This window comes from Phoenix dactylifera, chromosome 18 (assembly GCF_051530095.1).
Source record: "Phoenix dactylifera cultivar Ajwa chromosome 18, Ajwa_hap1_PhDact_Kaust_v1.1, whole genome shotgun sequence".
NCBI classification, from domain to species: Eukaryota; Viridiplantae; Streptophyta; class Magnoliopsida; order Arecales; family Arecaceae; genus Phoenix; species Phoenix dactylifera.
In genome coordinates this window covers 9,492,501-9,510,917 of record NC_143207.1, presented here as the reverse complement: position 1 = coordinate 9,510,917, position 18,417 = coordinate 9,492,501, and the positions used below count along the sequence as shown (strand labels likewise).

The 18,417-nt window shown below is 37.3% G+C and overlaps 2 protein-coding genes across 28 annotated transcripts in view; both read left to right on the top strand.

Moving 5' to 3' along the window:
• The first annotated feature begins 2,695 nt into the window (after positions 1-2,695).
• Positions 2,696-10,055, top strand: LOC103718237 (THO complex subunit 7A-like). The gene is made up of 3 exons (XM_008806957.5): positions 2,696-3,047; positions 8,582-9,175; positions 9,730-10,055. Exons 2-3 carry the CDS (start codon positions 8,582-8,584, stop codon positions 9,862-9,864), a joined length of 729 nt encoding a protein of 242 aa, XP_008805179.1. The 5' UTR covers positions 2,696-3,047; the 3' UTR covers positions 9,865-10,055.
• Positions 10,056-17,853: 7,798 nt separating this feature from the next.
• Positions 17,854-18,417, top strand: part of LOC103718236 (kinase superfamily protein) — a 94,197-nt gene continuing 93,633 nt past the window's right edge. For 17 of the 27 annotated variants that reach the window (XM_088714547.2, XM_039131925.3, XM_039131921.3 and 14 more), the window contains exon 1: positions 17,866-18,258. In XM_088714547.2, the coding sequence (XP_088570673.2) occupies positions 17,985-18,258 (274 nt within the window). In that variant the 5' untranslated portion in view covers positions 17,866-17,984. Of the gene's footprint in view, positions 18,259-18,417 lie in introns of all 27 variants that reach the window. The other 10 variants (XM_088714530.2, XM_088714529.2, XM_088714528.2 and 7 more) reach the window with 2 other exon arrangements.

Genomic DNA, 18,417 nt, shown 5'->3' with positions numbered 1-18,417 from the left:
AATCCTTTAGCAGAAGCAACAACATAACACAAAACCAGATCCGATTCATCGAGTACCAGAACACTTCCCATAACTAAAAGCTCACATAAGTTCTAGCCGCCACTAAGCTTTGGCGCTACTTCCCAAGCAATGGCCTTGAGGATTGTCAAGAAGGTTGTATATTATTTAAAAAATTGCAGAAGATCGTAGGAGGAAAAAAATCTGTGCCAGTGAAGAAAAGAAGTAAGATTTATTTCAGCTCGGTTCACAAAACAAGGCCAAGTTTGAATGCTCAAAGGTTGCTTTTGGTTTGAGAATAAGAAGGCGAGCACAAATGATGGCTAGGGGTGTCATTATGTCTGAGGTTCATGTATTAATTGGAACCTTACCCATAAGCCTATTTGGTGGATATGGGTGTGATAGACACATGTAACTTCTTGAGTCTAGGTTGATTTTAGAAAGTCTACTTATCCTAAACCAAACTTTATCATATTATATGTTATGTTGGAGTACGGGTTTGATATGTTTATAAATCCAATTCAATCTTGAACTACACTGGATAGTCTAAAATGTGCTTGCCAACACTTTCACCTTTTTTTTTATAAAAAAAAATCTATTTAGCATTGCTTTTCTATAAAAATCAAAATAAAATATATATTTGGTAATGATATTTTCATTTGTTATTCTTAAAAATATTTTTATTATTTTTGATAAAAGGGCAAACTAGAACTCCTAATTTTGTTTTAAATAAGAAACTTTTTAAGTTTGTCAAGCGAACAACTTCGTATTCTAGATTCTATTTCAAATTTTAATTGTTGTCACCTTTGCCATCACTATTACTCCAATTTACTTCCTCTACAATTGTTACTCCACCACCACAACCATCAATATCGCCTCCACCATCAGTTCCATCATCAAAAATTAGAAGAGGGGCTTGCTTTTTATTATGTGTTGATAAAAATAGCTATATTTCACTTGCAAATGCACATGGTTGCTAAATATTTTAGATATAAGATAATCTAACTGAATTATAAATTTTAGAAATGATTAAAAATTAACTACTTACTAATTTTTACAAAAATGCTTTGTGCTCAAGGCTGTAAATTCTAAAATCGATCGAGTTTAAGTTTTTTCAGGATTTGAGTTTGGATGAGATGGAGAGAGATTACGATCAAGAAGACTAGCAAAGAATTCAACTAATAGCAGAATTTGAATTAGGAAGAGTGCGGCAAGATTAGAAGTAACAATATTGTTTAATGGTGAAATTGAAGCATGGGTATTGTGAGAACTAAAAGCTTGGAAAATATCTAACTTTTATATAGAGTTAGGATAAAAATAGTTGGCTACACCAAATATATTTATATTATTTTTATTTTTTAAAAAAAATTATTCAATATCTAATTATAGTTTTATTCTTATACCACTTAAATTTCTTCTTACTTATTAGTTAAATTTTGAATTATGTCATTGATGAATAGTTTTGGAACAATAACTAGAATTGAGGTTTCTTCGGAGGAATAAAGCGATATGGATATCGATCAGGAGGAATTGGAATCCAACACCCAGTAACATGTACCTTTATCATGAGAATAACTTAAGACAATATTTTATTGGAATAACTATCCTATATTTCAAAGTAAAGGTACTGGTTGATCAAATTCGGATAAGGTATCACTATGTCCATACTCAAAGCAAAGCCTAGTTAAAAATCTAAATCCATACCTAATAAGACCCAAAAGAATTTGGATGATAGGTTAGATTTTGGGTAGTAATTGGAAATTTAATAAGTAATTTTGTTGCACTATTAAATCATTTTCTTTAATTTATTTCATATGTCCAAAAAGCACGGGTGAATCATGAGAAAAGGTAATACAAGAAAAATACTAAAAAAATCTATATTCATAGCTAGTATTGGACCCAAAAGAATTTGGATATTGGGTTGGGTTTCAGGTAGTAAACCATTTTTTTTATTTATTTAATGTGTCCAAAATAAACAATGAAAATGAAAAAAAAAGGTAATTCAAAAAATAATAGAAATATATATCCAAACCTAACATTAGATTTAAAAGAATTTGGATATCTAGTCGGGCTTTGAGTAGTAATTAGATATATAATAAGTTATTTTGCTGCACTATTAAACCATTTCTTTGATTTATTTGATGTATCCAAAATGAATACTGAACCATGAAAAGAAAAGGTAATATAAAAAATAATTAAACAAATCCATATCCATACCTAATTATAGAACCTATATAATTTGGACACTTTGTCGGGTTTTGGATAGTAATTGGATATTTAATAAATTATTTTGCTGCATTATTATACCATTCTTTTCATGTATCTGATGCATCCAAAACGTATGGTTAATGTAGAAAATAATAATAATAATAATTGTTGAGCTGGCTTTACTCTAACTAATTGGATTTGGTTTTGCATGGTCAAATCGCAATGGAATTTCTTGGAACCAAGCGGATAACCGTTTGGTTTTTGTACAACGGAAAAATTTATCATATATGACCTACTCCTCAAATCCAAGCCCAATATTTTGACTTCCATTCCAGACTGAGTTAGCAGTGTTGAAAAAGAAAAAAAATAAATATTATTTATCTGCTTGTCTGCTACGAATCTACAATGCACAGGAGCAGTTTTTGCATAGATTAAGGGCCGATAAAGTTTGATAAGGCCGATTAAGTTTGGCATAAATCCACCGAAACATAATTTAGTAAAAATTACTAAGTTTGGCATAATCAACTAATGGCCCTAATCAATTATGTGATTTTAACGAGCGGGTTATCGGTCTCCTTCGACAACCCTACCCTACCTTGAGGGAATTTTGGCAGCTGAGAGCCTGAGATCGCGCTACCCCGCGCCTCCTATCTCCTTGTCACCTCTTCGCGAGCACCCGCCTGTCTCCGCCGCCGTCTTCCATCGCCACGGAGAAGTGGAGGCCGCAGCCTATTCTTCTCCACCGTTCGTTACCCTGCTCTGGTTGAGAAGCACGGCCCTCTTTGTCCCGAAGGTCTCCATCGCGCGCTTTCTCTCTCTCTCGTTGAGTTCGAGAGAGAAAGGTGAGTTTTTTTCTTTTTGATATCTATTGTTTGGACTCTATATTATCTGATTAAATTTCGTTTTCTTTCTTTTTTTAATAAAAAATTTAACTTTTGTTGGATCGTTTTCTGAGTATGATTCGTGATTTTCAGTGATTTTGATCGGATTTGTTGGATTTTCGGATTTATGTTTGTAAGTTACTTCTCAACTACTTGAGATTTTTAGGGCACTTCAAATGCACTAAAAACCATTTGCTGCATTGCTTGGGCTCGTTGTTTGATGCCGTGCCGTAGTACTTTAGATATCAGCAATAGTGCTTCTTTATGAACTCTTGTTATGTTCTATATGAGCTGGTAATTTATTGATTTCGTTCTTTTTAATATGAGAAAAGGTAACAAAATGGAAAGACAGAAGAGAGGGGAAGAGAAAGAGGGTAGGAAGAGAGATGCAAAAAAGAAGAAGAAAGGAGACAAACACAAAAGAAAGCTTATAGCCTGATAGCACTGAAGAAAAGACTAAGCTTCACCTGCGAGGGCCGACATGCAATTCTAGTCCAATCATTCAGTAAAATCAGCATAGTCTCCAGTACTTCCTCTAGGATCGAGATGTCCCAGTAAAGATTCTTTAGTTTCTTTCGTACCAGATTGTCATCGAGAAGAAAATGAATGCTAATTTCCTTAGGAAGTAGAGGCAGATAGATTTGGTGACAAGCTGCTTAGAAAAGATAATCCGTGGTTTCTTGAAGAGAGTTGCAAAGAACAAAAACCTGAGGAGAAGACCAATTTCTTTTTCAGAAGTTTAAAGCCATGAGATTTTTTTGTATTTAGTGGCCAGATTAAAATTTTGACCTTCTTCAGGAATAGACACTTCCAAATAATTTTAGCTATAGCTGAAAGTGGACCTCCATATTTAGAACTCTGTAACAAATGCTGAAGGTGAACAATCCAAATTTACTCCATCTCTAGCTAGTCTTATCTCTACTAGTATTTAGTTGGACTGTTGGACCTCTTGCAGTTAATATACTCAATGCAAGAAACTCCCCAGTCTGAGTTCTGAATTCAATGGTTCTCAGGAGAAAGCCAGTAATCTGTCATCTTGATTTCTTTCCTAACAGTCAAATCAGAGACTTGAGGAAATAAGCAATTTAAGAGTAACTCTTCTGATGAAGTGTTTGACAAAAAAATTACACCCCTAGTATCACCCAAAATGCATCTTCCACCAACTTTTTATATAATTTTAATCTGAAGAGTGGGATCTGTGAGTATAGTAATGTTGCTTGACAAGAGAAATCGAAGGCCTATTATTATTGCTGAAGAACATCTTTTCCATTTGACGCGCAAACCATCATCTATATTTGCAAGTGTTTGACCCCTAAGCAAACTAGAGATTTATCCTTACAAACCTCCTCCTAATTCAAAAGGCAAGCTCCACCATTGTTCTTTTCTCTTCCTTTCCACAGGAAAGTTCATATAAGCTAATCTATTTTGTTAGCCACTCTTTCACAGTTGGCATCCAGTAGGTGGATTTAGAGGATAGTACTGCATTAGCTAAATGTGGCCAACCTCCAACAGATAAAAGTTTCCCTTTCCAAAAGTTTCTCCTTAATCAATCTTATCAATTAGAAAAGAACCCTTATTCTCAACTCAGAAAGATGAAGTTCGATATCAGATCCAAACAACACAAGATGCTTCCAGCGGAGTGATCCCTTCCTTTCTGAGAACCCAAATACATAAGTTGACATTTTTCAAAATTGATCTTTAAACCTGTTACGAGTTACCAACCATGCAGAATAAATTTTAATGCAGCTAGCTAGTGATGATCTGCTTCACCAAATATTATAACAATCATCCGCATAGGCAATTTTCCTCATTCCTCCATTTATATGTACTGACCCCAAACTTTTAGCCAATCCCTTCTCACCAGCTTTGTTAAAAATTCTTCCTAATACACCAATCAGAAGGACAAAGGGGTAACATGAAAGTGGATACAACTTGCTTGAGTCCTTGTTTACTCAAAATCCACTTGCCAAGTTTTCCTATTCAAAAGTTAACCGATTTGCTAGCTGAAAGACAAGCTCTAATCCAGTTGCACAAGTTATCCACAAAAGTTCTTTAACCTTTAGAGGATGCAACAAGAAATTCCAGTTAACTCTATCATAGGCTTTCTTGAAATAAATTTGACAGGGGATCCCATTGATTTTCTTCTTTTTACAAAAGGGTACAATTTCAGAAACACAAGCAAAACATTCCGTGTTGTTCATTCCTCTCTTGAGGGCTGATTAATCTCATGCTATTAAGGTATCAATAATCCTAGATAATCTGTTGGAAAACACATCAGGGATTATCTTTAACAAGCTGTACAGAAGACTGATAGGTTGAAAATCTTTGACAGTGAAGCAGACATTCTTTTGGGGTCTAAGATGATGAAGTTATAATTCAGCCTAGCAATCTCATTAAAGTTGGAATTCTTGCCTTAATAGAAGTTCATCACATCATCTGTTAAAAGATCCTAAAGGATTAAAGAAAGCACATGCGGAAAGCATCACGTCCTGGTGATTATCTGAAGCTGGGCTGAACATAGCCTAAGCTGGGCTGAACATAGCCTTCTTTTCACTCCTTACTAAGAAAAGTTCTCCCCAAGATGAATCGAGTATCTAAATGCCCAAATAAAGCCTGTCAACTTGCAGACATCCAATTTAGATGTTCAGACCAAATAACTTCAGTGCAATAGTCATAAAAAGCCTTCTTTGTATCACTATTCACTAGTCTCAGTTAGAGTGCCAGGTTGAGATTGAATAGAATGTATTGTATCTTTTCCTCTCTGTTACTAGCACAAGTGTGGAAAAAATTAGTATTCTTGTTTCCAGACTTTAACCTATTGATTCAAGCTTTTTGCTTCCTTGATGATGCTTCTTTAACAAGCATCTCTTTCAGTTCCTCTATCAACCAACAGTTGCCTCATCTTTCAAAAGCTGTGAGATTCCTCGACTCCTTTTCTGTATCAGGCCTTTCATTTTTTTTTAGCAAGACCTCTTAGTCAATAAGATGTCATGGGTCACCTCTCTCTACTTTTACTCCAATGTATAAGCTTCTGCAAAGGATAAGAAACTATCCACCAAGTTAACTGCTGCATCTGAATTAGAAGGTGCAGTGGTCCACTAGTACCACGGATTCAAAATCACTACAATGGGAGGGTATCATTGGTACTGTACTGTTCCAACATGTGAGTGGCACTGGTACAGTTGCTGGGAAGGCAGAACCATCTGTACTGGCATATCAACTATATCAGTCCATATCGTTGCCATACTGACCATACTGGTTGATACCGATGGTTTTTCATTTTTTTTTTATGCTTTTAGTTTTGGTGTGTAACAATGATGCCGGTACTGCATTACCTTTAGATGGATAACTGGTATAGAGTTAGTGTTGATAATTAAAACCTTCACTAGTACTATATTAGTTCCTTGAATTCAATGTATTCAAATCAGAGATTGTCAGATCCAAATAGATTGGTCCCACCAAAAACTGGATTAAAGAAGAACCAGAAGGAGTGTATTCAAATCAGAAGAAGATCAGGCTACTGAAGTAACATCAGACCTAGGGTATCTTTGCTTCCACTCAAGAGTAACCAGAAAATAGCGCTACAAGACTAGGAGTTTCTTGTTTATTCGACCATGTGAAATTCTTCCATTTACTGGAGATCTAGTGAACTTTCTATATTGATGAAATCAAAGAATCTAATCACATTTGCTGGTATTACCAAGTCTCTCATTTCAAATCTCATGATGTTGAAATCACCAGCCAATATCCATGCTCCTTACAAATTTGATCTGATTACTGCTAATTTTGTCCAAAATTATTCCCTCCTAGAATCTATGTGCCCTTAAACGTCTGTTAGAAGCCAACTGAATCCATCACTTTTGTTGATTAGTCTAACTGTCTTGGAGTAAACAGCTGAAACAAAAATAGTGCCATCTAGAATCTGTGACTTCCAACGCATGGGTAAACCACCAGCTGAATCAATAGCATTTAAAGAATGCCTACAACCAGAAACTACCCTACAAGTAGATGTCACCATTCTGCTGTTTGAATTGTCCAATTTAGTCTCTTGTATGCGGACAACTTGGCATCTAGTGGACTTTACTGCAGTTTGTTTTGTTACCTGTATATAAAGGTGGCCCTTCATGTGGGCACAAGATGTAAACGGTAGAAGTGATGGCTGATCTAACTATGACGCTTCGGTGATGGTAGAAATAGAAAACATAGCATTGGGAGTAGGTGTTTCAAATAAGCATTATGCTAGATGGGTGCCTTTCCTTCCTTACCTGTCTTCTTTTGACTGTTGTGTAAGTTTCCTTTTCTAGTATTCATCTTTGTTCTGGTGTGGACTTGAGACTTCCAGCTTTAAGGTCTTGTCTTTTCCTCTTAGGGGTGTCAAACGAACATGCTGTTCATCAGCCAGCTCGAGTTTGGCACAATTTCAGCTTACTCGGTTAGTAAATGAACTGAGATAGAGCTAGACTTAGCTTGTTCGAATTTCACTTGATTTGGCTCAGAAAATGCAAATATTAAACAGTTTATATATTTTATAGACTATTTTAATTAATATTATCTATGTATTTTTTTGCGTAATTTGCTATAAACTAGCGTAGGCTATATAGAATAGAATATATTTCAATATAATATTAAAATATAATTTGGATTATTAGCTTAAACTGTACAAATAAAAGTCTTGAAATACCTTAATCCCTTACCAGTTTTCTTAAACAAGCTATTTTGAACAGCTTGAGTTCAGCTCGAAATTAAATAAGTTGGCTCGAACTCGGCTTGGTTATTAAATGAGCTGAGCTTGAGCAAGGCCTAGCTCACTCATGTTCAGCTTGTTTACGTTTCCTATGCTGTTTTAATTAGGACATCTTTGCTGTTAAATTTATAAGCTAGGGAAGGTAGGTCAAATTTTTCGAGAAGCTATTTACCATAGACATGCAGCATTTTCGGAACTTCAAGAAACTATTTAATGAAAAAAAAAATGTTTAGAAACTGTTCTAAAAATAGCAACTACCAAACATACGCAAACAATGTACCTGGATAACCCTTCATTTTACTATGATCTGGAAGACTTTAATTTATCGTGCTTGAGAGAGACTTCTTTTGTGTATGATTCACCGTCAGCATATTTCTGAGTCTTCTGTTCCTTTCTCTTGTTAAATGAAAAAGAGAGAAGGAAAAAAATGGCCTTCTTTTCTTTTTATGTATCTTATATTTATCATAATAGTTCAACAACCTGTTACTGATGAAAATTGTATTGATTTTACATTTATTAAGAAGTGTGCTCTTTCTGGCCCTCAGCATTTCTTCATTCTCACCAGATGTTCTTGAATTCTATTTATTATCATATACAGCAATGTAAAGTTTTCATCATTAACAGTAATCCCTTACTGTAAATTGTCAAAAGTTTTCTTTGGTACTCCAATTTTGACTAATCCAGACTTTTCCCTTTATCTATTTACCCAATCTGTGCTGAATACTGAAGTAATTAACTGTTAAGCAAACAGATGCTAGCCAAAGGAAGAAAAATTGCTGGGAGAGGTGAAGAGATGGCTGCACATTATGCTTTTGGCCCTCTTGAAGATGATGTGATAATTAAACACAGGCTTCTGACTCGCACCACAACTACCCGGGGTGAACCACCATTAAAGAAGCTTCAAAAGAAGTTTGTCTCCTTGGCACTTGAGATCGAGAAGGACGCAGATAATCTAAGTGACTGTGAGAGATCGTACAAGGCTTTCCTACAAGAAATAGCCACTTTTGAGCTCCCACTTATTAAAAGCAAAGCAGTGGTTGATGCTAACATCCGAGAGAAAGAGAGCTTCAATGAGCTGCAAGAAGAAATCCAACAACAAATCTTACAGGCTCAGGCTGATATTGGGGACTTAAAAAAACAACTTGAGGAGAGCAAGATTGAGAGGCAGCACAAGGAGGAGGGTGAGGCCATTAGGAAGCTGATTGCTTTGCAGCCCCCAAGGTCAGAAACTCAGAAAATTATCTCAGATCTAGAGAAGGAAATTGTTACTTTGGAGGCAGAGAATGCTGCATGTGTGAGGACATTGGATCTTCGGAAGAAACAATTCTCTCTTTTGCTGCACGTGGTGAGTTAGTATTTAATGTTTTTTTCTAAAATTGTTTTGATTATTTGAGCTTCTCAATCCCAATAGATGGGATGATATAAGATAAACATCGCAATATGCTTAATATTATAAAAAGTACTCAAATTTTCACACATTTTTCATTTGGCTAATGGTTCTCCAAACCATTCTTGTGCTACTGAATTATTCATGCAAGTATTATGTGGTTCACAAAATCTACGAATCGTCGACGCATTGCTCACAACCTATTCACAAGACAAACTTGGACTATATGTTGGTAGTTTTCGTTTTATTTTTATTTTTTATTTTTTGCCCAGAGTGCTGCTCTTGTCAGCTGCTATTACCTCCCATATGCCTGTTTTCACTCCATATCCGAATTCATTCAGAACTTCCAGCAAGTTCTCCTATTTTTTCTGAGGTCAAATTATTTTGAAACACCAAACTTGGGAACATGATGTGAAATTACTGAAATCTAGAAAACCAATTCTTTTCATCATGAGAAGTCCTGCTGATGTTCCTTGAATTATGAGGACTAATGCTTAATTCTTTTTCTACAGGTTCATGAATTGCAGAATACCATTGAGGATGAACAAAAGAGCTTGGCAGATGAGCTCAGAGCTGTCATGGAAGAGCAGAAGATTAGCATTGAAGATGGTAGTGCTGTTGGCTCGGAGGCCATGGTTGTAGACTAACTAGTGATGTACTATCTTGCTTTGTGTATTTGCTCAATGTGCAGTTGTAGACTACCTAGTGATGTGCTATCTTGCTTTGTGTATTTGCTCTTAATGTGCAATCTTTGTAATTTACTCGTGAGTTGCAATTTGGACTTAAGCTTGTTTTGGGGAAAGAGATACTAATCAAATAAAATAGCGGAAATTAATTCCCCACCCTCCCCATGACTATGGTGTAACATAGAGTCTCTGTTGACCCAAATAGGCATTTCCAGGGGTGGTTCTATATACACCCCCCCTATTGCTCAGGACACCCCCCAAAAATTAAAAAAAAATTAAATACTCTCTACACCCCCCCATTTGCTAAGGACACCCCTAAAAAATTAAAAATTTCTAAATTACCCCCCACCCTCCCCACCCCCTCACCTAAATTGCTCTCTACACCCCCCAAACCCCCTCCACCCCGCTCTTCCCCTCCAAAACACCCGCCGGCTTCTCCCTTCCGCCCAAAAAACCTCGCCTCAAGCACCTCGCCGGCGGCCAAACCCCCTCCGTCTCCCTTTGAACTGTTCCGCCCAAAGCACCTCGCCAACGCCCAAAACCCCCCCGTTCCTCCTTCTCCCTCTCGTCGCCGGCATTCTGTCCGGCTGCACAGAGCCGGACAGAACCCTTCTGTTCGGCTGCACAGTGCCGGACAGAAGCCTTCTGTTCGGCACTGTGCAGCCGAACAGAAGAGTTCGGTTGAGGGTTGCCGAACAGAAGGCTTCTGTTCGGCACTGTTCAGCTGAACAGGCCTTCTGTTCGGCACTGTTCAGCTGAACAGAAGCCTTTTGTTCGGCGATCCAGTGCCGAACGGAGCACGAACCGTGAAAAAAAAAAAAATTTCGAAACAAGATGGAACACGTACCTTTGCGGCCGATTCTTCGTCCCAAATCACTAGTTGCTTGTCCATGCTTCGAATGGGGCTTAAATCTCCTTCAAAGATCGCCTAAACGATGTAAATGGATCGAGGGGTTTAAGGGGGGTTTGAGGGGTGTTTTTTTTTTCTTTTCAAAACGAAACGGAGGAGGAGGAAAGGGGGGTGTACTGAGAAAATTTCAAAGGCAATATGGTAATTACACTAAAGGTTAGTTTGGGTATTTTATTTTTGGTTTTTGGGGGGTGTCCTTAGCAATAGGGGGGGTGTATATAGAACCCCCCATTTCCAGTCCAAGGATGAGAGGATATCCTAATTCCCGGTTCCTAATGGAGGTTTCCTTTTTTTTTAAATTCCGAAGTGGCCCCTTCGTTGGCGGTAAAGGTTTGTTTGTGGAAACGGTTGGAATTCTCCGCTCTCTTCTTTTCTGTATTTTATGGCCAAACAAATAGATAGTTTCTTATCTATTTGCAGAGAGTCTGGGAGAGTTTCTCTATTGGAAGTCACCACTGTCTTCTTCTCTGTTTCATGTTGCCGAAAAATTAGATAGCTTCTCTGTTTGTAGAGAGTCCTTCTGATATTAAGCGGCCATGATTTGATTGCCGGAAAGTTTCTCTGTTGGAATTCTCCGCTGTTTTCTTTTCTGTTTCCTGTTGCCGAAAAATCAGATAGCTTCTTATCTATTTGCAGAGAGTCCCCTTTGATCTTTAGTTGCGGTGGTTTGATTGCGGAAGAGTCAAACGGTTGCAATTCTATTCCGATTTTCCGATATCCACTGAGATATCCTTCTGTTCTTCTCTGTTTTTCGATTATGATTCAAAGAAAATCCTGTTTTAGCTTGGTTATCTTCTTGTGTGTCTGCCATTGTTAATATCGTGTATGGAAAACTTTTTTTGTGTCTGTCATTACTAATATCCTGTATAGAAAAGAGTCCCCGTAGCAGCATTCCCTTTGCTTCATTGTTAAAATAGCATTCTGAATTTCGATCAGTTCATCCCTCTCTCCTTTTTCTATTGTCATGGCTTCAAAGAACACAAGTAGCCTGGTTTTCATGACTATTTATTCTTATGGTAGCGAAGCTCTTATTATTTCTATCTCTGAGGACACAAATCTCAATCAAATTTGCAAGAAAATAGTGAAAAGATGGAGACATCTATCTCCTATGATGGTAGAAGTTAAATTTTATGTTCCAAACAAATTTAGAATGCTTGTTACGCTCATGAGCGATAAGGATGTTTGGAATATGCATTAAATATATGTCAACTTAAATGTGCCGGTGATCGAGATGGTTGTTAGTTATTCTTCATTCCTGACCGAAGTTGCTGATGTGGTAATTGATATAAGGTATTGCACAAGATAATTGCATGTATTTCTGTTTTGCTATTCTTAGTTTAAATTAGTCTTGTATTGCATATTTCACTTCTTAGTTTGTGCATTTTAAGCACAAAATTGTTAGTTAGTATGCTGAAATTTTGTTTAACTTATTGTAGAGATGGTGGCCCATCCCAGAATGTTGAGTGGAGTTGCAGATTCAAAAATGTTTCAAAGGATGACTCAAGTAAATTCGGTCGAGTTGTCGAAAAAACAAGAGCCCAATCGAAGAGGAACCTAGTCAAAAATTTTTTTTTGATGCTTGGAAAATCTCTATAGAGGGTGTTGGTCAGGAGTTCAAGAATGTGGAAACTCTTCGTGACATAATTTGCAACTTTTGCATTGCAAATTGCAAAGATTTTGTGTTTGTGAAGAGTAATCGTCAGCAAGTAATCGTGGAATGTGCATATGAAGAATATGAATTTGGCATATCCATACTTCTCAACTTGGGAATCAAAAAAGGTTTGCAATTAAAAAAATGAACAGCCAGCATACATGCGGAGGAGGGTTGCAAGTCCGGTCTCATCCTAAGGCTTAGAAACGTTGGGTTTCGAATATTGTTAAAGATAAACCTCAAGAAACGCCATTATATAGGCCGACTAATATCGTAAAGGATATTCGTCGAGAATATAGTATTGAATTGCCGTATCATCAAGCTTGGCATGAGAAGAAAGTGGCTATGAAGTACCTTTATGGTCACAAATCACAATGAAGTACCTTTATGGTCACAAATCACAATCTTATGGCCGGATACGCTGGTATTGCAAGGCTATTCTTGAGACCAACTCCAGCAGCATTACAAAGTATGAAACAAGTGAAGGTCGATTCAAACGCCTATTCATTTCATTTCATGCTTCAGTAATGGGTTTCATAAGAGGATGTAGACATCTGATTTTTATGGATGGAACATTTATAAAGCATAAGGATGGAGGTGTACTACTTGGCGTGACTTCCAACTATGCGAACGAGGATATATTTCCTATTGCTTATGGTGTGGTCGATACAGAGACTGATGACAATTGGAACTGGTTTTGTCAAATTTTGAAAGAAGTAATTCATAGTTGCAGTGACTATCATGGTTAGTAGTTCACATTTATGACATATAGACATAAGAAAATTATTAAATCAGTGCCAAAGTACTTTTCTGATAGTTACCACTTATATTGTTTCCATCACGTGAAAGTCAACTTCAAGAGTCAGGTTTGGAGCGTCATATTCTGAATTTTCAACCTAGAATTTATCTAACTAATTTTAGATATCGTAGATCTCATCCTTCGATAATTGTCAATGCAGGTGCTTGTCTATTATCGTGCAACTGAGAGAAAAAGGCTGCTTGATTTACTAAATGCTGCTGCCTATACTCCAAGGCTGAATGTTTTTCAGAAATTAATTAGCAAGCTTACATTAGAAGCCCTAGGGACTAAAACCTTTCTCCTGCATGCAAATCCAGAGCATTGGGCAAATGCAGTCTTTCTAGGTCCACACTGGGGTATTATGATATCTAACGTGGCAGAGTGTTTTAATAGTTGGATCATGGAGGCTCGCCATATGCTCATTCCTTATATGGTTGACCATATCAGGCTTCAAATAATGCAATTGATGCATGAATGACATAATCAAAGTTATGGTATTTAAACACATCTGTGCCCCAATCCTAAGAAAGTCTTGCAAAAAAATACAGAAGACGGTCGGAGATTATCCGTGTTTACGTCAAACATAATAATATATAATGTAAATGATACAAACTACTCATGCAAAGTTGACCTCCAAAATTGCACTTGCTCTTGCGGCAGCCGGCAAATCTTCTACATGCCATGTAAGCATGCATGTGCATGCATTGAGACATTATAGGTGTGTGCCATATGGAGTTAACTATGTGCCGGCAAGTGAAACGTCCGTGCCAATTCACAAGTGGTTGTAAGTGTGCGGAATGTTAAACACAATATGCAGATACTTGAGTTATCTCATGCATCCCATTTTGCAATACTTCATCTCCTCACATTTCTATCAGAGTTTTTACTTGTGGCCTTCCTCACGAGAGAAGGTGAAACTCTTTCTCCCTAGGCCCTAGCTTCTCGATCAGAAAACTTAAGTTTTACATCATGTTAAAATAATTGTGATCTTAGAAATGAATATTCAAACCTAAATTTTTTTTAAGTTCTTCAAAACTTCGGCGATCGTGCCTACCTTGCGAGGAAATAGGGCGTTGCTCTAATGCAGGAGATGTGGATACATAAATGGTGGCCGGTGGCCTCTTAGAAGGTTGTTCGTATGCTTAACAACCCATGCCTGCCAAAAACCAGTGTAAACATCAAATTTGAAGTCAATACATATCTTAACAATGAAATTATAAAGAAACATTAAGATGCTTACCACAAGAGCAATCGTGCAGCCATCCATATATCCAGAAGATTTCTTGCTGGTGATGTTCCTTTTCCTCACACTTTTGGCTAGACTAGATATCTGCCGGATACCCAAGCGGTCTAAATTATCAATATATGAATATAATAACTTAGGAACATAGTAGTGTACAGTTGGGAAGAGGATGGTCACAAAGAGATATAGAACCCATAATTTGGTGAAATCCTCTACATCTTGTCGTCCGCTCTTTCCAACAAGTAATTGTAATCTATTTTTTACTGCATTCCTATCAGCCTTTTTGTGGTCACTCTAAAAAAAGGGGTGATGAGGTCGAACAGAACCCTCCCCTCCCTATGCCATTCGACGTCATCACTCGTGCTACTCAAATCAAGGATGGGTGCAAACTCACTCCCTACAAAAGGCACTAGAATCTTACCAAACCAAAAATCCTCCTCCACATCATTCTAGAAGGAAAGCAATGTGTCTAGGACAGGCCTACTCTGCTTGATATATGGTAGACCTAGCATATGTCCAAACAAAGTGCCGATCACCCTTTCTTTCTGTTCCTGAGACATAGACCGGACAAGGGTGACGATAAAATGGACATAGTGGCTGAAGTAGCACCTTCCAATGGCCAATAGCAGGTGCTTTGCCTCTACTTTGAATTAGAGCCATACAAAATGTCTGCATCACAAATATATTCAGACAATAACTTTCAATAATATCAACTCAAAATTAGAAATACATAATTGAGGAAAACATCTTGCGCTAATGAATGATCTTAAAAACTATAACAAAGAATAAAAATAGCACTAAATAGCTATCAGTGAAGGATATTTATGGTTTTTCCATGACAATTATCTCAAATGTGCTATCACAACTTCTCTGTCTGTTAATTTATCAAATCCTAACCATTTCCACAATTTAAAAACAAATGCCCTATAATACTATATAACAGTTTGGTGTTCGGGAAAAAAATTGGAGAAAGTATACTGCAACGATTGACAAACTTGTTGAAGGACTGCAGAGACGCCTCAGGAAAGGTTTGGAAACTAATGTTGAGTGAAGCTTCGGTTACCAACGAACAGGGCAAAATCAGGAGTGTTAGGGAAAGCTTTTAGAATGGGATTCGGCAACATTCCGTCAAGTCCCAACTCTCAGTCGGAGGCCGGGCGAAAAATAGAGTCGAGCTCTCAAAACTCGAGTGGGAAGAGAGAAAAACAGAAGAGCATATAATGGTTGTGAAGAGAGGATAACAACAAATGATCGGGAGAGCGGAAGGCTTCTTTATTTCGACGAGGGGAATGGATTAATAGGGGAAGAGAGTAAAAGCGATTTGCCGATTGATATAGTATATGGCTTTAGGGTTTGAAATAGGGGACTAAAAATCAAACAGAATCGGTCGAGAGGAAGAGGGCTATTTTCGTGGAAAGAGAGGATTGAAATAGGGGAAGAGATGAAGTGGAATTGGTCGAGAGGAAGAAGGCTATTTTCGTGGGAAGAGAGGATTGAAACAGGGGAAGAGATGAAGCGGAATAGGTCAAGAGGAAGAGGGCTATTTTTGTGGGAAGAGAGGAAGCGGAATCGGGCGAGAGGAAGAGAGCTATTTTCATCTCATGACGAAAGGCGGAATCACAATGGACCGGTTGTTATAAAACCGGTCAATAGGGACTAAAAAATATAGTTCGGTCCAATGCTGGACCGACCTTTAATTCCCCCAATAAAATATTCTTAGTCACTGAGGATATTGAAGCTCTGTTTTTAGTTTCTGAAGGCAGTGGGAAAATTATCAGGCTCTGCTTTCTTTCTGCTTGAATGGAGATATAGAACTTGGGATGTGGAAACAGCCTTAGCTGCTCATCAACAATTTTTTATATTATTATTTTAATACTGTCTTTTCTTTTCTTCTTAAGGCTATTGACCATTGATCATCACAGGGCCTATTTTTCCACGGGAACAAAAGAATGGTAGCTCATTTCTCTTTATTATTGAAATATGAAATTTTACATTTTATGCCGGTTGTTTTCATCCTTATTACATATTTAGTCAAGATCAACCTCACTTTTATTTGGGTTAAGGGCAATTTAACAATTCCTTAATATTTAAATATGTTTACTATGATTTTCTAAATATGTACTAATACTTACTAGTACAAAATTCTTGGGTGATTTGAAAAGCTGCAGCCTGAATTTTTAAGCCACCATGTACACTTGCTAGGATATGAAACTCCTTTTCTAATTGCTAGTAGAGCTTTGATTCCCTACCCATTACATTCGGATGAAACCCCCGACAGCGAAACCTCCCAAAAGAGAATTCTTCCATTTGAATCACACCTTTTCCACCTCATCGTTGGATGGAAAAAAAAAACATAGTAGCAAAGTACTCTCTCGCAATCTCTATTATATACAATTGAAAGCCTTGAGGTCAAGCACATGATTAGATCCTTTAAACCATTCAAGCAAGATGATTTATTTACTTTACAATCTAGATCCCAAATTGATTTTCCATGAATTTGGCCTCCTGAAAAAATTAACAAGAGTCGATCCTTTTGTTTATATGTTACCCATGTCAATAAAATCCATTTTATTTTTATTGGATTATGTGTTCAACATAGGTATTATAGTAAACTCTATGGCATCTATGAACTTTGTTATATTGGGTACGACAAACTTTATAATGACTATTATAATAGAAAAAATGGTGTCTAATAATAACCGTGGTTTTGTCCACCTTCCAACCTATTATAGAGATAAATAACATGAAAAATATAAGATTAGCATTTTCTATTATAACATATTTTTATTTATCCATAATTATTGCTATTCTCATTTATACCTTCCTTTAAATAAAACAAAATTTTTCAAAATTTATCTTTTTGTCTCTTGAGTTTCTCTAAAAATGATTGTACATCTAAAGTTAATATCATTTTATCCAATAAAAAGTGAGGAGAAATCTATTGTCATTATTTTTTTGGTCACCGAATATTATTTTTCATATAACATCATTATGATAATCATTATTGCAGTAGTTACTATAACATTAAAAATTTAATAGTTATTTTTTGAGATAAATAATGGTTGTTATAACAAGTAATAACAATTTTGGTAGGATTCACTATAATCATGGCTGGCAATGCTTTAACTGCTTAACCAGGTGGGGCTTTTTATAGATTGAATTAAATTATTTATTTAATAAAATAATTAGGTTTGAATCTAAATTTTTAATCTATTCAATAAATAAGCTGGATTAGGATTGAGAGATTATTGACCTAAATTTATTTGACCCAACCCTGCGGAGAGCGGACTCTACCCGTTTGGCACCCCAAAAACGCTATTTAAAGCTAGAAGTTTCAACCGGACAATGGGGCCCATCTAAAATTTTGCTGTAGATCCATGATTCGATCCTTTTCCTTGTCTTCCAGGGGCTCCCTCTGCTCGATTCTTCCCTTCGGTTTCTCTTCTCCCGAACGGTTTGTAAACTCTGAGCGAATTCTATGGCCGTACAGGGCATCATTCTTCTTGGGCTGCTGCTCCTCCTCCTCCGCCCGATCCCGTCCTCCTCCGGCGAGTCCCTCACATGCCTCGCCGTCTACCGGGAGGGCGGCGCTCCGGCCGTCTTCCAGTCCCCCAAGTGCTCCCGCTGGACCCTCCTCGCCGACGACGCCCGCCGCCCGCCGCCCAACTGCCAGGCCGCCATGCACCTGGGACGCCGCCGCTCCCAGGAGGACCGCACCGTCTGCGCCCTCGGCATGCGGATTCCCTTCCTTGGTACGATCGTTTCTCACCTGGACGGGTTATTGAATATCTTCCTTCTGTTACCCTTTTCTTGGATTTAGACTGCTGTTAGGGCTTATATTTCTATGTGATATAGACGAAAGCCCTAAAACTTGGACCACACAATGCTGAGAGTGGTAGGGAATGTCAAAC